This window comes from Nannospalax galili, unplaced genomic scaffold (genome assembly GCF_000622305.1).
Source record: "Nannospalax galili isolate Female #2095 unplaced genomic scaffold, S.galili_v1.0 scaffold14, whole genome shotgun sequence".
NCBI lineage: Eukaryota > Metazoa > Chordata > Mammalia > Rodentia > Spalacidae > Nannospalax > Nannospalax galili.
In genome coordinates, this window is record NW_008336953.1 from 2224152 (window position 1) to 2245644 (window position 21493).

General features: G+C 40.2%; 1 protein-coding gene and 1 pseudogene across 1 annotated transcript in view; one reads left to right on the forward strand and one right to left on the reverse strand.

Moving 5' to 3' along the window:
• The window catches only part of CUNH10orf67 (chromosome unknown C10orf67 homolog), a 166184-nt gene that overhangs the window by 66846 nt on the left and 77845 nt on the right, over window positions 1-21493 (reverse strand). The window contains exons 9-10 of the mRNA XM_029562936.1: window positions 9529-9588; window positions 8696-8878 (exon numbers count right to left, since the gene is read on the reverse strand). Of these exons, the coding sequence (XP_029418796.1) occupies window positions 8696-8878; window positions 9529-9588 (243 nt within the window). The remainder of the gene's footprint in view (window positions 1-8695; window positions 8879-9528; window positions 9589-21493) is intronic.
• LOC103733008 lies at window positions 15575-16161 on the forward strand (annotated as a pseudogene).

The window sequence follows — 21493 nt, forward strand, 5'->3', positions numbered from 1 at the left end:
AGATAGCATCTCTTTTAATTTAAATAAAAAAAAAAAAGCACCGGATATTGACTAGGGTATTTGCTCTTTGGTCTGAGTCGAACTTTCCACTTTGCTACAGCACATGAGGTTGAATCCTGACTCTGTCCACATGAAGCTGACATTTTGTTTTGCCAGCTGCTGGCATTCCACTTTCTCTGGAATACACATGCTGGTCTTTATGTGGTCCCTGCATTGACAGGTGCAAACACCAGATGATGGTGAAAATGAACAGTCATATTAATGGGAAAGCAGTTAGCTTCCCAAGTGGGAAGATGTAAATTAAATGATCATACTCACACTATTAAACAGTGATTATAAATAAGTTTTATAAGTATGTCTCATTTTCTTTTGAATTTATAACTAAAATTTCATAAAATTAAGGATATTCATTTATGTCAGAAGTCATGCTGCTTTAATTTCTTAATACTTATAATATTAATAAATAATTTCCTAAATTTTGAGTTAACAGCTAAGGTTTGTAATAGATGAAACATAATTATGTTAATTAGCTGTTATAAAATATTCTTTATAATATCCACATATCCCAATTCTCTTGTCAAGAGTCATTACAGTCTTTCTCCCCTAATTTTGACATTAACATCCCTCTTCTTAAACATTGGCTAGTCTTTCTGGGCTTTGTGAAAGGTATTTCCCCCTTTACCTCTTTTTCCTTCAAACAATTAAATGGATTACTATCACAATCACTTTCTAATTTATTGTGATGGTTAATCTCCATTGGCAACTTGATGAAATCTAGAAGCACCAAGGAAGCAACCCATATCAAGAATCACTATGAGGGATTCTTGGACCTGTGAGGGGCATCTGGACTGGGCGTTAATTGAGGTGGGAAGACCCATCTGGAAAGTGAGCATCAGCACTGTCCAGGTTTGCATCCTGGACTTCATAAAAAGGAAGCTAGCTGAGCACCAGCATTCATCGCTTTCTGCTTCCTGGCTGGATGTAATGTGAGCAGCTGCCTTGAGCTCCTGCCACCAGAAAGTTCTTGCCAGGATGCTCTGTACCCCGGAACAGCCAGCCAGAACAAACCCTCTTCTCAAGTTACTTTTGTCAGGATATTTTGTCACAGCGATAAGAAAAGTAACTATGGCACATCATGAAAAACTGATTTTTTTTTCTATCCAAACCTTTACTTTTATATGAACATTATTTTTATCTTCCAAGCAAACATTACCTTTGAACATCATAATACACAGGAAGCAGGGAAGGGGTGACCACTGGCTAAGCAAAGGAAGAGGAGTCAGAAACACATAGAAGAGCTCTGTATGAATGAGCCAGGCATGCAGGGTAGAGGAGCAGTGTCAAATTGTCCAACATGGACCTATACTTGTGTGCTACACTGCAACATTTTTGTTAATGACAGGCTACAACTATAAGACATCAAACCTTAAATTCAAGAAATTGTGTCAGGATAAATAGAAATAAATAGATAAAGAGAAACCAGCATCCAAAGATGCATAATCTATGTTGAAAAGCAAACATAAAGAGCAACTTTTGGGGGAGGGGTCACTGGGGATGGAACCCAGGCCCTTGCACATGCTCTGTGAGCACTCCACATTGAGCCACAACTCAGCCCAAGGAAAAGTCTTGAAGGCATCCCAAAGTTAAAGACACAGCAAAGAAATCACAGTCACATCAAGTGTCTGGTGAGAAACTGCAGGCAGAGTTTTGTCTTCAAAACATTTAAAGAGGACAAAACAGTTGACCCAGACTTCTATACTCAGAGAAGAAGGCAAAATAAAGACTTTTCTCAATACACACACACACACACACACACACACACACACACCACACACAACTAAGAATTCATCATCAGTTGACCAAAAGGAAGGAGACTGTGATAGTTAGATAGAACCTTAGAAGTACACAGAAACAGAAGCTCTAGAAATGGTGGGGAGGCTTCAAACACAAATCTTAAGACAAATTCAATCATCTTTTTGCTATTTGAAAATAATTTTAATAAAATTTAAGGGTTGGAGAGATGGCTCAGCAGGTGAAGATGCTTACCACCAAGCCTAATGACCTGAGTTTGATCCCCAGCATCCACATGGTGGAAGGAGAGAGCCAAATCCCAAAAGTTGTCCTCTGACCTCCACATGTGTGCTGTGGCACAGGAATGTCCCCTCCACAAAAAAAAAAAAAAAAAAAAAAAAAAAAAAAAAGAAATGTTAAATTGCTAACAATATTTTTTAAAATTTTTAAATTTTTTGAAGTATATCACGTTAGGCATTCCAAAGAACTGGACTTCTGATGGAACATTAGAATAGTCATTTGAAGCAAGATATGTGAACATACATGGTTTCATAGGAGCTTTCTAGAAAACTCTTACCAACGTTACTGCTCAAGACTATGCTAGTTAATGAGAGATTTCTAGACATTTTAACAAACCGCAGTGGTTTTCCATTATATTCTTACCAATCCACTGTTGCTTTACGAATTCCTGTTCTCTGGCCTTTTCAATGAGTATAGAAAATCTAAATGTATTGAAATCTAATTTAATGTAAACAATTTCCTTTAAATATGCCTATGCTTTATTTAATATCAACCAGATAGAAATGTTATATATTTAATTGGAATCTAATTATATAGTCTCACTTAGAGAAATGGAGTCCCAGAATTTCCCTCTAGGTTGTTAGGTTTGTGGCCACACTGAGATTAGTAGAGCAGGTTTTTCAAGCAGTTTTTAAGACTTTTTAAATACTTTACTTATTATTTTTATTTTTTATGTGTATGAGTGTACTGCATGCATGTAAGTGCTCGCTGGAGAGAAAGCCCAGCGAGTGCAGCAAGTCACTCTGTTACGTAAGGGCAAAATGCCTGCTCTGGGGTCCTAGCTTGCCAAAGACGACATTTCAGTTACCACCAAGCCATTACCAAATGTGATCAAGACCTAGCATCTGTCCCCATGGCTGACAGTGCCTGGGAAGGGGTAGGAAACCTACCCCTTCCTCATCTCTCACACTTGTCTGTTTCTGATTCATGGCAAAATATCCAGTCCTTGATTCAAGTTATACTGAAATATTGTGAACTTCACAAACTGTTACCATTGTTTCTCAACAAAACAGGATTAGAAGTCTAAAATCCTAGCTGGCAAGCTGGCCCAGTAGGTGCCCACAGAGCCTGATGATCCAAAGTCAATCCCTGGGACACACAGGATGGAAAGAGAACCAACTCCCACAAGTTTTCTTCTGATTTGCACATATGTTGTGGCATGTATATGCCCCTGCTTCAAGTAAGTAAATAAATAAATGTAAAAAAGGTGTTTAAATATAAAGTCCTTCATGATTTTAAAAATATTTCTCACTTGTGCAAGAAATATTAAATGTCATTTTCACTAAAGTATTTTTAGTTCCAAGTATATTGAAAACATTTATTTCATTATCAAATTATCCAAAATAAAATAACAGAAGATCAAGCTACCTTTAGTTTGAACTTTAATTAATTAATTACTGAATTTGTTTTTGAAACAGTCTCAGTATGTAGCCCAGGCTGGCTTCAAACTCACAGTTCTGTTTCAGCCCCTAGAGTGCTAGGATTAGTCATGAATCACTATGCTTAGCTCACTTTCATTTTAAAGAGGTGTTGGTCTCTGAAAGCAAACACTAAAGATGAACTTATTTTAGTGGTAAATGAAAAATTTGATTTTAAAGAAAAACAAGGCATCCCAGCACATAATTTCCAATTACCTCTACATGGCAAAGTTATTCATCTTAAACAAAAATCCAGTGCAGGGCCAGGGAGATGACTCAAGCAAGCTAAAATCCCTACTGCATAAGCCTGATTATCTGAGTTTGTTTCTCAGAACCCATGTAAAAAAGCCAGATGTAGTGGCATATATCTGTAACCTCTGCACTCCTATAACAACAAGATGGGAGGCAGAGAGAAGAATCTTCTGGAAGCTTATGGGCCAGCTAGCCTGCAAGAGACACTACTTCAAAAAGGCAGAAGTCTAGAACCAAATCCCTAAGTTGTCCTGTGAGTTCCACATGAGTGGCATGGCACACGTGAGCCTGAACACACACACGCATGCAAACACACACACATTAACAATAATTAATAATGATGATAATAATTCTAATATAAGTGAAATTCTTTTGTATCAACATAATTATTAAAATACAGTAAATACCCTTTAACAGCCTCTGGAGACCACATGTATCCAGGGTCATCCTCTCACAGTTGCCCCATGTTGTCAGTTCAACAATCAGCAAAGTGCTGGCTTCCGGCTTTGTGCCCTAAAACTAAAGGCTGATTTACCAGGCCCTGCTGAGGCAGAATGAAACCATGAGACAACAGATTATATTCCTTTCTTCCCTTATACAGTTTATTTTAAACTGTATGTGCAATTTTACCAAGCAAAACAGTTGAAAATGAGAGCTAATAATAATTTGGCATCTTAAGTTGTAACTGCTAGCTTGTAGAGTCCAGGTTGCAAAAACAACCCTGACAAAAAATTACTGAATACTAAGATAGTCAAGAGGGTTTTTTTTTTTTTTTTTTCTGCTTGTAAAAATTGCTTTGTGTTACAAGAACTCTAAGAATGGGAACACAGTTGGCCTTGTCCTTTGTCCCATTTCCCACACAAGGGCCCCTAAACAGACCTAAGCACAGACCATATGGCCCATCAGCATAGACCAGGTTACCCCAATGAGGGCTCAGAAGTCTTCCAGGGAAGCATTTACTGGGTGTGACCTTAATTAACTAATTACTTGGGGGAGGGGAGAAAGGAGGGGAAACCTGGGATTCCAATTTAACCTTGATATGTGAAACCTGAGTGTTTGAAATGTTTTACAGATATCAAAACTAAACTTTACACAAGTACCTTGTACAAATACAATTTTATGTTGTGAAATCTTTCATAAACAGAAGTCTGAAGGCAATGTGCATATCATGTTTTTCAGACTGGCCAAACAGTGCGTTTATCACTGTGGACTGCCCTATGCAACATATGCACGGTTCCCACCGAATGACACACATTTCAAAAATAAGTATGATTAATTAGTAAGTGAAATGACTGATGTAAAAAGTTCCTGCAGTGAGATTTCCATGCAGTCATTAGCAGGTAGTGAATATTCTAAAACCCTTTAAAGTCCATTTTAAGAGGTCTAGTTACCCTCATGTTTAAATATTTAAAGCCTGAAACAGGAAAATCCTAAGCAATGTGGAATTGATAGAGTTAATATGACCTGAAGAAGCAGCCCTGGGAGAAATGTGGTCTCCATTTACTGCAATCATAGTGTGATGATTATCAACAGAAGGGTATGGGCCAGGCAGCAGCCACAGTGAACCAGAAAATGTATTTTGAAATTTAGTCGATTAATACAAAGATGGAAGCAACACTTCCCCTCCCCCTGTCCAATTTTTACTTTATTGTTGCACATTAACTTGGGAGTCTCGCCAACAGAGAGTGTTCAGTGAAATTCAGGAAACCCTAGGTAACAATCGCTCCAGCCAGAAGTGTGTTAGAGCAAGAGATAGAAATTACACTTCTCAAAGACCCTAAGTGACTCTTCTAGACCAGTTTTGTACTTTCTCAGTGGGAGGCAACGGGAGGTGTCTGTGCCCCTCCCTCAGTGACTCAAAGATCTGTAAATTGCAGCCTTGCTGGTGGCAAGGGGAGGGGATCCCCTGCTGCTGGGACCTCAGGGTAGGAGATCAGCTGCTGGGGCCGGCTGCTGACCCTATTCTGCCGTCTTCTAGCAAACATTTAGTGCCTCACACCCCAGACCCCAGACCTCAGACCCCAGATCCCAGACCCAAGAACCCGTTTCGTTGGTTGCTGACACCTTCTGGAGCAAGATACTGCCCGGCACCAGTCCACTAAGCCCAAGCCTTGAACTAGGATTCCTTGAAATCAGCACACCCTGTATAAATCTTTTAAATAACAAAATGCTTAAGTTCATCTGGGAGTGGGCAGGAAGCCTCCAAAAACCCGCTTTTCAGATTTGACATGTGCAAAAGTGCAGTCACTGACCTCTTAAGATTCCATGTGCACCTCTCCCACCACAGGAAATGTCGGGCAGATACAGGAAGGGAAGCCGGGACCTGGGTACCTGTGTGGGGGAACCTCTACTCTCCCCCTTTCCACCATGCCCAAGAGCAGCTTCTCTTCTGGTCCCTGAATTCCCAGGTTGCTAACTGGGAAGATAGGTCTGTACTTTTAAAAATCCTGACGTGGGCCTTCAGTAAAAAGCCTTTCTTTTTTAAGGTGGTGAAGATGGAATCTAGGGGTCCCAGAATGGATATACCACTGAGTATATCTCCAACCTTTCACAAAGATCTTTTTGGTTTTGAAAAACTAGGTAGCGTGGTATTGCTCCTATGGGCTCCAGCAATGAACCCCTGTTCTCTGTCCTGTAACCTAGGGTGGCTGGTTGGCCTCCCTGCCTATGTCAATAAACAGCACTGAACTCTCAGACCAGAGGGGTGATGGTGGCAGTGGTGGTGTGTGTTTCTGTGGAGTGAGAGCACTGACTTAAGCAGGCAGAGGCCAGAGGAGGACCTTGGGTGTTTTCCTCTATCCTAGTCTGCCTCATTTCCTTGAAATAGGGTCTTTTACTGAACATGAAACCCACTTTTTAAGCTCCCAGTGCTGAGATTACAGGCTCAGCCTCTCCTCCCACTCCCACTCCCAGTGCTGAGGCTCAGGCCTGCCTGGCCTTTTTAACATGAGTGCTAGGGATTCCAACTCAGGTCCTCATGTTCGAACAGCAAGTGCTCTTAACCAGAGTGTCATCTCCCCAGCCCTTAGACTAGAAAACAGTTTCTCAACATCTGGGTTATAAAACAACCACTTACAGAATCCAGTCACTGGTCAGTCATGTGCACATTCTCTCTTCTGAGCCTTACCCTTCCTTTTTAAAAATATTTTAGTTATTATTTTTATATGTGTGTGTGTATTGCCTGCATGTAGGTAAGTGCACCCGTGTCGTGCAATGCCCATGGAGGACAGAAGAGGCTGTCGGATCCCCTGGGACTGGGGTTATGGACAGTTTTTAGTTGCCATGTGGGTGCTGGGATTCAAACCTCGGTCTTCTGCAAGAAAAGCCAGTGTTCTTAACCACTCACTGAGCCATCTCTCCAGCCTCTGTTGTTCCTTATAATAGGCCTACTTACTAATTTTTACAGTGGAAACTGTTTTCCTTCTTCCTTCCTACCCCTCCCCCGCCCAGTTTTATTTTTTTTCTTTGTGTGTGTGTGTGTGTGTGTGTGTGTGTGTGTATTTGAGATGGGGTCTTTCAGTAGCCCTTGCTAACCTCAAACTCACTGCTGTAGCCCACACTGGCCTGACTTTCTCTGGCAGAGTACCCCTGGTCTCCTTCCCCCTCACTTCTCTGGAACAGGAGCGACCTACCCGCCTGGTGAAGTAGCCTCCAAGGCCTGGGTCATTTCCTACCCCTCTTTTGAAGCAAGGTACACATAGACTGTATGATTCTACTCTGCCCTTCCGTGTCCTGTAGAGAGGCAGAGCCTGCCACCTTTAGTGTGTGTGGTGGAGAGTGGAGGCTGGGGAAGGAGAATGTGGAACTAGCAGAAATAAGACTGAGGCGCACAAGAGATCCAAATGCCCAACTGGACAGATTCTCCATGCAGGGTTATACACTAGACCTCTGGGTTCTATCTAGTTGGGGTCTAAATTTTTTGGAAGTCAACACAGAAAAAAAAAAAAATCTTTGACTAGTTACATGATTCACAATACCCAAAGCTCATCTACACTGACCCACAGCGAAGAGGACAGTTCTTCACAGGACCATTAGAAAAGACAGTTCTGCATAACATATGACCACACAATATTTCATGTCTGGTTACTTCTTGTTGAGATCAAATACCTTGGCAAAAGCAGCTTATGGGAGAAAAGGGTTTATTCTGGCTCACATGGGGAAGTCTAGGCAGCAGGAGTCAGATAGTAATGTACTCAGTCCGGAGGCAGAGGGAAATGATGTGCATGCTTACCCAGTTTTCTCCTTTCTACAGTCTGCGACCCAAACCTAGATAACAGTGTCACCCACTATTAGGGGGCCTCTTCCCACCTCAGTTAACCTAATCAAGATAATCCCTCATAGGCATGCTCAGCGACTTGTCTCCTAGGTGATCCTGGATCCTGTGAAATTGAGAATCAACACAGCATCATAAGCCACAATGAACTAAGCCTCACAGAACCGCTTAATGTGGTTAAGGAGGGCAATCGCTTGTAATTCATGCCTTTCGGTTCCTCATAGTGCTGTTTAATCTAGCTGTGGACTGTAGGCTCTACATGAGCAAAAGGACTGGATTCCAGCATGCCTGTCGGGCAGTCATAAGCATCTGATTCTATGGGGGTGTAAGGCCTTAGTGATGATGCGCCATAGCAAGCCAGAATGTAACTTTCTATTTTGCTAATTCAACAGAGATTCATTAAGGCTTATTAGCAACCAACCTAAAGAAACTTGGAGGAAGGTAGGCATCCTCTTGAGAAAGCGAAGGGACCTAGCAAAGGCACCCTGGTTAGCTGCCAGAGTCCCTGGTTTCAAGTGAGAATCAAGTGTGTTAGACAATGGGCCCGGTTGATGCTGGGCATGAATTAGGAGGCACAAGGTCTCAGCTGGAATAGGCTCACAGGACCAGAGCCTGCATACCTGAGGGTGCTGCAGGGGATGGTGATATACATGATTCCTACCTTGAGTTTCTCTTGCTTTGGAGTTTTCTTTGAAATCTTTTCTTTCACCATAGGTGTTACACTGGAGAGAGCAGGTAGTCTCACAGGTTCAGCTCCAGATGTTGGTGATGTCACACTCTTGGAAAGTCTACCCCTGCGCCATGGGGAAAGAGAACCTTCTCTTCCCTTCGCAGCTTTCATACCCTGGCACACAAAGAGAGCCAACACAGTCCTTCCCATGGCCTTTCTCAGTCTCAGAGTTGGCCCCTTCCTTCCCCTCCCCAGCAGGAACCCAAGACTTGGCAGCTTCATTCCCAGAGGATGTGAGTCTGTGCGTGTTCCTACTGCCAAAGCTTGCCCTAGCTTGCCTTGATGGGCTGCTGGGCTTGATTGTCCCTGCCCCCACCCACCTCCCCAACTCTCCTATCCCAGTCCTGATGTTCTAGTGAAAACATAGACAGATGGATGTTCTCTTTTGGGACACTTGGAAAGATTCAAAAAAAATTTGGTCCTCGTGAAGTGGGTGAGACGGTAGACTGAGGTTTGTATTTAGGTGAAAAGAGGCAGGAATCTGCAGCCCCAGGGCTGGGAGCAGCAGGGAGGCCGGCTCTCTGGCCCAGCACTCTGGCTCCTCCTCCCCTGCCTGCTCTCCACCGTCAGCTCAGCCCCTCCGGCTCACCTGTTTTGTTTCACTTCCAAGCACTTTCTTTTAAATTCACATATAAGAAAGTGAAAAGTATCAGTATGACACATACAGATTCTTGAACCCAGATGCAGAGAGAGAGAGAGAGAGAGAGAGAGAGAGAGAGAGAGAGAGAGAGGAGCACAAACCCTGATGCTTTCGCTCGAGTAACCCTGATGCTTATGCTGGCGTACTTCCTTCTTATTTCTATGTCCTCTTTCTGTTTATTGATCTGTAAAATTCAAGGACCATATCATCTATTATCATTTTTAAAGATTAAATCTTTATAAAACATCTCTGTACTATGGGTATACCGATTATAATGCAAATTAGAAAACAAATTTGTATCTAGAAAAAAGACACTTTAAATACGTGAACAGAAACAGATAAAAGTGCAACTATTTACAGTTGTCAGCATCTATTTATGACTTTTACGTGTAATTGATTATATAGAAATACATGTTGTTTGCTTATGAAGTGATATTTTGGTACATTATAATAATCTTATTATAGTCCTGTTCAAACATTTCTTTACGAACAAGGTAATTAAATAGTCAATTTCAATGATAGAATAAAGTTGTACTTTAAAAGTTAGAATTCTAAGTTTCAGGCATAAAAGAATTACCCAGTTACCTCTCCCACCCAATCAGTTGACCTTAACTCCATGAGGGGGAGGGGCTAAGGACACATAAGCTGAGAATGCCACAAGGCAGGTCTCCCGCCATTTTGTGTTACTGTCCGGAAGCCACAGGATTTATGTTTGGGTGTGGACTTTCCAGCACAGCCATGAATGGAGGGAGGGGCCCATTCTTCTATAAGTAAACCAGCACTTCAAGCTCAGTTAGCAACTCCAATAAACCTGTTAGGATTTTCCAAACACAGGTTTTGAAGAATTCTTGCCTCAGGTTGTCGTAAGGATGGTGGGGGGAGGGAACCAGATGCCTGTGCACCTTCCAGCAGTGAATTTGACATTATGAGAAATGTCAATGATTCTAATTATGATTAAGCTTATTAAAAATTAAAACAGTGATAAGAAATACAGGTAACCATTCATCTCATTAATATCTGAAACCTCTCTCACTTTAAGCATTGATCAGACTCCATAGAAAGATATCTCATAACATCTTCCCATCTGGGAGGACAGCTACTGATGCCCAGGAAGAATTGTTAGTGGTCTCAGTGGATCTGAACTTAAACCTAATATTATACTTATGCCCCCCATAACAGTTTTAAAATGGTTTTCTCAAAAGTCTTCAATATAGCCATTGTCAAATGGAATAGTTTTTCACAGGAATGAAAAAAAATGCCTTAACATTCAAATACCAAGCATTTCATCTTATTATCCAATGTGGAAGACAATACAATCACTTCATAGCTGAAAGCATTTGAAAAAATTCAGCATCCAATTATGACAAAATAAAGCCCCCAGGAAACTAGGGATAAAAGAAAACTCTTAAACTTGACAAATGTTTGCCATAAAAACATAGCCAAAGCATATCTGATTATATTTGACAATTTTGTTTATGTACAAAATCCTAAGGAATCTATAAAACTGGGACTGGAGCGATGGCTCATCAATTCAGAGCACTGGCTGTTCTTGCAGAAGACCTGGGTTCATTCCCAGCATCCACATGGCAGCTAACAACTGTCTATAGCTCCAGTTCCAGGAGATCCAGTGTCCTCTTCTGTCCTCTGCAGGCATTGCATGATACTGGTGCACTTATATACATACAGGCAAACACTCGTGTACATACATAAATAAAATTTAAAAAGGAATCTACAAAATTATTATTATTGTAGCTAATAAATTAATCCATAGTGGCTGCAGGATACAGCATTGATATAAAAATCAAGTGTGTTTTATATACAACTGACAACTGAAAATAAAAATCTAAAATGTTCTATCTACAAGTTCCAAAAATACAAAATACTTAGAAATGAATTTAACAAAATATGTAAGATCTCTGTACTAAAAATAACAAGAAGTTGTTAATGAAAATTAAAGAAGACATAAAGGAATAGAAATATATCCTATGTTTATGGATTAGATGACTTAGTGTAGAATACATTAAAATGCCAAGTTTTTCTAATTGATCTATAGATTTACTACAATCATAATCATACTAACTTTTTTATGAGAACAGAAAAGTTGTTTCTAAAAATAGTATGAGAACACAGAGCATCTACAGTTTTTAAGATAATTTTGGAAGTTAATAAAGTTAGGAGAGTTACTATTCCCTATTTGAAGACTTATTATAAAGTGATAATAAAGATATTTCGCTATTGTAAGGATTGGCATATCATTTTAGAACAGAATAAAGAACCCAAAATATCTTGATTTTTTTGTAAAGTTCCGACAGTGATCAATCCAATGAAGGAAAAAGTCTTTTCAACAAATTTCACCCCATCTCACATCATACAAAAAATGTATTTACTATGAATAATATTCAACAAAAAGCTAAAATCATAAATGTTAAAAAAATATAATGGAGTATCTTCTTGATTTCAGATATGTAAAGGCTTTTAAATACATATAAAATACTATATCCACAAAAGAACTGCACTGATAAATTAGACTTTAAAAAGTTTTGTCAAATACATTTTCAGTTCCCAGCACCCACGTGGCATCTCACAACCACCTATAACTGTAGTTCCAGAGAATCTGATGTTTACCTCTGGCCTCCTTAGGTACCTGCACTCACATGCCCATGCCAAATACACACACACACACACACACACACACACACACACAATTCAAAATAAAATAAAAATATTCTTAAATGAACAGAAAAGGCATAGTTGAGTAGAAATTACTTTGAAAAATATATGAGGAAAGATAGTAGTCCAGGAAACAATTCCTGGGCTGTGTTGTAGCTGCATGCTAGGCTTTTGATAACTACCGAATTTTGCCTAGTTATTCAGTGTCCCTGCACCTTCTCACTGATGTAATGGTCAACTCAGTGGCCTGCTATTTTGAAATAACTGTAAATTCATAAGCAACAGTAATAAATAATTGTGAGACTTTGAGATGTGCTTTACTCAATTTACCCCAAGGGTAACATCTTGCAACACTGTAGTACAATACCACAGTGGGGTGGGGTGGGGGGGGCAGTGACATTGATACAACCCACCAAACTTATTCAGGTTTCCCTATGTGGTGTATGTGTGCTTAGTTCTATGTAATTTGATCCTGTGCACAGGTTTTTGTATCTTCCAATACAGTCAAGATGGGGAACAATTCCATCACCACAGACCCTTTGGTTTAGCTTTTTTATAGCCACCTCCCTGATTGGGCATCTCCCTGCCACCCTTAATTATAGTTTTTACTCCATTTCCAAAATTTTATCTTTTCAAAATACTGTATAAATAGAATAATGCAAAGAATATGTGTGTAACCCTGTTGGACTGGCCTGTCCATTCAGCATAGTTTGACTTTTACAATATGAACGTACTCTGAACAAAAGACTTTTATTTAGCTTTGCAATCAAAAAGTTAATCTTAGCTTGTTTACAGTGTCAACAAGCTCACTGAGCCATGAGCTCCTCTTATAACCTAAATGCAGCTTTAATTCCTCAAGATCCTTCCTTTCCCTGAACTTAGAATAATGTATGTATGGGTGTGTGTATAAGCAGAGCATCAAAAGCGCAGTTGATTCCAACAATGATCTGCAGATTTTTCCATTTGCATTGCAAAAAATCGATGGATTCAATGGATATGTCTGTTTATAGTTCTGCAATTTGTGTTGGTCTGGGTCTAGAAATTCTGGTTTGTTCTTGGCTGAGATGGATGCTGAGCCATTAAGGCTGTTGTTACTTAAGCATCTCTGTCATGTGGCTTCAGATGGTAAATGCCACAATGATTTGCTCAAGGTGTATCCAAATTGTTGCCTGTGTCGCTAGTTTATTCATGTTTATTGCTAACTTGTATTGTGTAGTCTAGGTGCACCACAGTTTAATCGTTCATCTGTTGAAGGATGAGTGGGCAGCTTTCAGCTTTTAATGATCATAAATAAAGTCGATGTCTATTTTTGTGCAAGAATATAAGTATTCATCTTTCTCTATGGGAAATTTATGAATGCAGTTGCTAGACTGGATGATACTTGCATGTTTAGTTTTTAAGAAACAGCCAGACTTTCCCTAGTTATGTAGTTCCTCTGTGTTTTTGACAACATCTACTGTTACTGCTGTTTCTCTTTTTAATCTTTAATGAATTTAATAGGTAGTGGTATCATTGTGGTTTCATTTTGCATTTCCCTCCTGGTTAAGATGGCGTATCTTTTCATGTGCCTCTTCAAGGGACTGTCTGTTCGTGTCTTTTGTCCTTTTTCTTTTTCTTTTTTTCTTTTTCTTCTTTATTTATTTTTATTTTATGTGTATGAGTGTTTTGTCTGCATGTGTGTATCATCAGATCCCCTGGAACTGGATTTACGAATGGCTGTTAGCTATCATGTGGGTGCTGGGAATGGAACCCAGGTCCACACAGTGCTCTTAACAGCTAAGCTGTCTCTCCAGCCCATTTTCTAACTGGATTGAGTTTTGAGAGGTCTTTATATATTCTAAATATTACTCCTGGAGTAGATACATGGTTTGCAGATATTTTCTCTTCCAGATATGCAGTGTGACGTTTCAACTCCTCATGTGTGCATACATGGAGAAAAGCTTTTAATTTCACTGAGATCTGCACTGAGCATTTATTTTCTTACAAAATTTGTGTGTTGATGTAATACCAATACCAGTGTGACATTAGGGGTGGAAACTTTGGGAGTTAATTCAATCTAGATTAGGTCTTGGGAATGGACCCTCACAAGTGGGATCAGTGCCCTTGTAAAAAAGAAGACAGATCTCTCCATGAACACACTCCTCTGAAAGGCTAGGGTACACAGAGTGAGCAGATGGCTCTCTGCACCGGGGAAGTGGGCTCTTACCAGACATCAAATCACCAGGCACCTTCCTAGCCTTAGGACTGTAAGAAGCACAAATCCATTGTGTAAATCTATGATGCTTTGTAGTTACAGTCTGAGCAGCCGAAGATAAGGTCTGATTATCAATCTTTCCTTTTATGGGTTATGCTTTTTCTATTTACATTTATGGACATCTTGCCTAACTCCTGATTCCAAAGATTTTATCTCTTATATATTTAAAAAATATCTACAATTTTATATTTCATGCATGACTTCACGATCCGCTCTTAGTTGTCTCCGTGCATTGAATGGGGTTTACACAGAAGCTCACTGTTTGGAGTTATGGATAGGAAATTTTCCATGTGTTGAAGTCTAGCTTTCTGGACTGGAGAGATGGCTCAGCAGTCAAGAGCACATACTGCTCTTGCAGAGGACCTGAGCTGGGTGCCCAGCACCCATGTCAGGCAACTGGCAAATGGCTGGTAACTCCAACTCTGGAGGATTGATGCCTCTGGCCTCCCTAGGCACTCACACAGGTGGCATACACTCACACATACACATAATAAAAAGATTAGCTTTCCTCCATTGAGCTCCGTACCTATCTCATAAATCAGTTGAATTCATTTGTATAGGTCTGTTTCTAGAGTCTTTCTTTTACCACTTGTTCTGTAGGGTCTTGTTATTGACCCTACTGTTTCAATGACTGAAGCTCTGTGACATACTTTAACATCAGGCAGAATGAGTCTTCATAACATACTATTTTTTGATTATTGATTTGTCTGTTCCAGCTATTTATGATTTCTGACATAAATCTTAGAATGAACTTGTCTATATCAATTTTCAAAACTTTCTGAGATTTTGATAGGAAATTGAAATAAATTTGGGAAGAATTAATACATAATATTGGTTTGTTTTTTTTTTCAGTCTTTTTGAGACAGGGTCTTCCTATAGCCCCAGCTGGCCTGGAACTCCCTACGTAGACCAGGCTGGCCTCGAACTCACAGAGCTCAACCTGCCTCTACCTCCCAAGTGCTAGGATTAAAGATGTGCACCACCACGCCCAGCTTAATTTATTAATTTATAGACTTTTTGATCAATTTGAAGCTGCTTCCTTCTATTCCTAATTTAACAATAGCTTTTATCTTGAATGGATGTTGAATAATTTTTCAAATGCTTTTTTCTGCATTCAATGACAGGATCACATGACATTTTTTCTGTAATATAGAGACACTGATGCATCTCAGTAATTGTTAAAAGTTGAACTAGTCTCGGCAGGCAGTTGCAGCACAGTTGGTCTCCTGTCTCCTCGCCAGCTCAGATGGCCTCCCAGAACCTCAACCCAGCCACAGCCAGCTTAGCTTCTTTGTGTAAAGGCGCTGAGCCCAGTGGGGTGCCACTTGGGGTCCTGTGGGCAAAAGGCTACAACAGGAGCTGAGGACCCTCATGATGTCCAGTGACAAAGGAATTTCTGCTTTCCCTGAATCAGACAACCTTTTCAAATGGATAGAGGCCATCCATGGAGCAGCAGGCACAGTTTATGAAGACCTGCGGTATAAACTCTCCCTAGAGCTCCCCAGAGGCTACCCTTACAATGCAACCACAGTGAGGTTCCTCACGCCCTGCTATCACCCCAACGAGGACACACAGAGCAACATCTGCCTGGACAGCCTCAAGGATAAATGGTCTGCCCTGTTTGATGTCAGGCCCATCTTGCTGTCTATCCAGAACCTGTTAGGAGAAGCCAACATCGTTAGCACTTTGAACACACATGCAGGTGAGTTCTCGAAAAACCTCACAGCTTTTAAGAGGCACCTTCAGGAAAACATTCAAATCAAGCCTCCAGTCCAGAGCCCTGACCCAAGCTGTGCAACTTCTTCTGTGCTGTCTTTTTATTTTTTTCCTTAGATGGTCTGTCCTTTCCTTGATCCATACCTTGAACTGTGGTGTTATTTTTGTTTTTATTTCCGTTTTTAAAAATTAAGGCTGCTTGAGCCCTTACAATGTATATTAAATAAATATATGTTGATTGTTTTTGTATTAAAAAAAAGTTGAACTAGTCTCATACAAACTCACAGCACTGGTGACAGCATGCATAAGTCCTGTGCAACTGTAAATCAGACAAAATTCCAGCATAGACATGGGGAAGTGAGTAAGAAATTCCAACCAACCTAATGAATGAACATTTGGCAATTGATGGCTGCTGGAAGGGAGAGAGGCAGTGTCTTACAGGGATGGGATTCTTGGTGGGCCAAGTGGATGGACCCACACTGAAGGACATTTGGGGACACAAATCAGACCCTATAGGCCATGTCATATATATATATATATATATATATATATATATATATGAGAGAACATTTATATATATATATATATATATATATATATATATATATATATATATATATATATATATATATATATATATATATATATATATATATATATATATATATATATATATATATATATATATATATATATATATATATATATATATATATATATATATATATATATATAACCAGAAATCTATATTGTATGAAAATCATAAAAATTAATAAAAATGTTGAACAAGACTTACACACTATAAATAAACCTCATTTACCCACAATGCATAATTCTTTTTATATACAACACATTTTGATTTACTAATATTTGTTACAGTCTCTATTTAGATTTAACATCATGGTAAAATTAGTCTCATAGACACACTGGGAAATATTTCCTTTTCTGAAATATTATGTAAAAGTCCAAATGTTTAGTAGTGATGTCCAGTTAAAACATAGACTGGGAAGTTTGTTTTTTGGGAGCTTTTCAATTAGGAATATAATTTCTTTGAGGTTGGATGACTATCAGAAAATCTGTTTAATCTAGACTGAATCCTGGTATTAGCTTTAGAAGAATCACATCAGGTTTTTTACAATTTATTTATTTATGTATATTCATTTATTTTTATGCGCCTGCACAAGTTTGTGTATACCACAAACTTATGTATACCCAAGAATCCCCCAGAACTGGAATTACAAGTGGTTGTAAAACTCTTGATTTTGGTGCTGGAACTGAACCCTGGTCTTCTGTGAGAGCAGTACCGTGCTCTTAACCACTGACCATTTCTACAGCTCCTACTTCAGGTTTTAAATTGAAAAATTTATGATCATAAACTTGTAATTTTCCATGATTATCTTTCCAAATGCTGCCCATTTGGTGGTAATGCCCCATTTTATTCTTAGTTTTGGAGTTTTGCCTGTGTCTGTTTGTTAGCTTGATAGAGATTTATCAGTTTCAATGATTTTTTTTTTTCAAAGACCTCTTTGTTCATTGATTTCTATGTTGTTTTTCTATTTTCGGTTTTAATGATCTTCGCTATTTTCTTTGTTATTTGCTTCTTTTTGTTGATTTGGGTTTATTTCTCTCTCTCTCTCTCTCTTTCTAATTTCTTAAGGGTAGAGGATCTTGAGTTTGAGAACTCTCTTGTTCTCTACTGTGTTTACTGCTAGGTTTCCCTCACCACTACTGCCCCTGTCTGTTCCATATTTGGCCTTACTTTCCATTCAGTTAGGTTTTTAGAAGTGTGTTGTTTGCTGTGCGTGGTGGTGCATGCCCTTAATCCCAGCACTCAGGAGGCAGAGGCAGGTGGATCTCTGTGAGTTTGGGGCTAGCTTGGTCTACAGAGCGAGTTCCAGGCCAGTTGGGGCTATAGGGAGACCATGTTTCAAAAAAAAAAAGAAAAAAAAGACCTGGGGGCTGGAGAGATGATCGCTCAGCGGTTGGGAACACTGGTTGTTCTTACAGAGAACCCGGGTTCAAATCCCAACACCCACATGGCAGCTAAGAACGTCCCTAGCTCTAGTCCCAGGGGATCCGACAGCCTCCTCTGACCTCCGCGGGCATTGCACGGGTGCACTTACCGGCATTGCAGGCAATACATGCATACACACAGAATAAAAATAATAAAATAAAAATTTAAAAAGTTTACAAAAAAAAATTAGAAGTGTGTTGTTTAATGTCCAGGTGTTTGAAGATTTTGCTCCTGTTGTTTGATACAGCTAGACAATGTGTTGTTTAAAATGTCATGTTTTGAACATACATTGGGCATGTTATGGATATGGTCCTGGTGATGACTGTGCCATAGACGGCTGAGGAAGAGTGCATTCTGTGGCTGCACCGTGCTCCTGCAGGGCAGTTCGCCCTGATGGCTTGCGTCTTGCAGTTCTCAGCTCTGTGTCCAAACTGATTCATCTGCTGGTTCCAACATCTGGTGAGAGTTTTCACACTTTCCCAGTGGTAGTTGTAGATTTGTCTGTTTCTTCTTTCAGCTCTGCAAGCAGCAGCTTCTGGTCTCTGATACTGTCACAGACGCCTGTATGTATTGTAGATCATTCTCTCTTCTTGGTGGATTGATACACTTATCACCTTACAAGGTCGTTAAAATCGGACTCCAGGGGCTGGAGAGATAGTTCAGTGATTAAGAGCACTTACTACTCTTCAGAGGAGTCAGGTTCGGTTCTCAGCATTCACATGGTGGCTAACAACCGTCTGTAACTCCAATGCCCTCTTCTGAGGTGGTTATTTATTTTATGTGTATGAATATTTTACCTGCATGTATGTAAGTGCACCTGTGCGTTAAAACCCGCAGAGGCCAGAGGATGGCATCAGATCCCCTCGAACTGGAGATAAGGATGGCTGTGAGCCAACATGTGGGTGCTGGGAACCAAACCTGGGTCCTCTGCAAGAATAGTAAGTGCTCTTACCACTGAACCATTCCTCCAGCCTCCATAGTCTGATTTTTAATCCTCTCAGCTGGTCTCTGCCTTTTAATTGACTTGACTATTTATAGTTATGGAAATTATTAATATGCCAGGCCTCAGTCTGCCATCTCAGTATTTGTCTTCTGGGCTTTTTTTTTTTTTCATGGGAATATACATATTTATTTACCCTCACTTTGATCAGCCCATACAATTTTTTTTCTAATGTTCTTATCCTCTGTCATTGCACAACAGAGGTGCACTTACATATATGCAGGCAAACCACTCATACACATAAAATAAAATAATTTTTAAAAATCTGTTGTCTTGTGTTCAGATTAGGAAAATGCTAGCGAGCTGTCACCAAGTTCAGAGTCTATCTTCTGTCATTACCACTCCAGTGGCTCTATCCTCTGATTGCATTTCACTGTTTTTGAAAGGAAATTTCTGTTAGAAGAAATTTCATATGTTTTAAGAGAACTCAGTTTTTTTTCTTTTTAAATTTCTTTTTTATTTTTAAAAGTATTGAGTTTTTGTACATTACATGTAATAGTTCTTAATCAAATTTATACACTCCCCCCCTTTCCCCATCCACACCTCCCATAGCTCCCCATCACGGATTTCATGCATTCTGTCATATATGTTAAGTCCTATCTAGTCAAGCTTTTGTGCCCAGATGTTTGCTGTAAGTTCATCTACTGGAGTCTAGCCAGCCTATTGAGAGATCTTAAAGAAGATCAGCTCTCCCCCACCCAGCAGTAATCAGTTGCCAATAGTTCCTAGGCTAGGGTTGGAGCCTGTTGCTCATTTCCCTCATTCTATGCTGGGCTTTTGTCTGGTTGAGTTTGCATGGGTCTTGTGCATGTTGTCACCATTGCTGCAAGTTCATATGAGCAAGTTTCCAGTGGCCTGAAAGCCTCTCTTTCCTTAAGTCCATGCACCAACCCTGGCTTTTACAATCTTTCCGCCCCCTCTTCCACCATGGTTCCTGAGTCATGGGTGAGTGAGGTTTAATATAGGTCCTATCTAGGGCCACATACCCTGCAGTCTCTTGTTCTCTAAAACTTAGACCTTCTGTGGCCTTCTGTGTATATCACAATCTATTGTATGAGAAAGCTCAATTTCTTGATGATTGCTTTTAAAAAATATCTTGGTCAGATTGTTGTAACATCTGAGTTTTGTGGGTATTGAATTTGGTTTTCACGTGTGAGCTGTGGCTTTCCTAGTTATCAGTATGATAAGTGATTTCCAGGGTACCCTCAACATCTAAAATTCATTAGGAAACTGAAGTTCATATGTATTCCTGCAAACACTACTGAGAAGTGGTGCAGAGTCCTCGTTCTTCGCTACAGACAGATAAGGTGGAATTCAGCTCTGGCTTCCATTAGGGGAAGTGGACAGTTGACTCAAACCACTTTTTGGTGGGATAGTTGCACCACTCTGATGGTCTCCAGTTAAGACTAAGGAAGGATGGGAGAGTGGAATGTCCATTAGCCTTTCACAATCTCATTCTCCCAGTGAGGTAGAAAGTCACCTCTGCACTTGGTCCATTCCCATGGGAAGTAGCAGGGACTGCAGTTCTGACTGTCCACACCTGGTGCCCATTTGTTAAGCCTCTTGTTCATTCTGACTGACCCTGGACCCAGGAGAGAGAGACTCAGCTCCCTGAGATCCACTGACAGAGCAGACAGTGAAACCTAGTTTGGTGGTGAGCTGTCTTAGGCTTCCCTTTTGTCTTGCTGAATGTTGCTGGGGATGGAAGTTCAATCCTATTGACCCTATCACAGCAGGGGTGTGGTGGGGAGTTTTGCTTGACAGAGGTGGAAATCAGCTTTCACTCAGCCCCAGCAGGGGAATGAACCCCATCACCTGCTTCTACTACGCTCAAATACACTAGATTTAGAAACTCTACTACCACGCTCCATTTAATCGGGTGGAAGAACTGTAGAGTTTCCATGCCTTCACCATGCAGAAGGTGGCAGATTAGCTCTGCATTAAGTCTTGCCAACACTGTCCTAGCTGGAGAATGAGACCACCTTTGCTGGCTCTGGTATGCTGGTCTGGCATGAGGGTAGATGGGAAAGTGGGCAGCTACCAGCCCGTTTCCTGGTTCACTGGCTGGGGAAACCGGCTTTTTTGGAGGGTGTCTTTTTGGTTTGCTTTTGATCTTTGACTACTCGTTTTGTGTCGGAGGCTTCTAGTGTGTCCTGTTAGTTACTTTATGAAAACCAATAGGAAAACAGAGGAAAGCTGGCTATAGTGGCACAAAACTTTAATCCCAGCGCCCTGGAGGCAGAGGCAGGCAGATCTCTATGTGCTCGAGGCCATGCTGATCACATAGAAAGTTCTAGACCAGCCAGAGCAACATAGTGAGACCTTCTCTTAAAAAACTAAAAATGAAGAAGGAGAAAAGAAGAAACAAAGAAAGAAAAGGGAAGGAAAGGAAAAAAAGAAAGAAGAAAAGAAAGTGCAGGCTTTTGCCTGCTCTG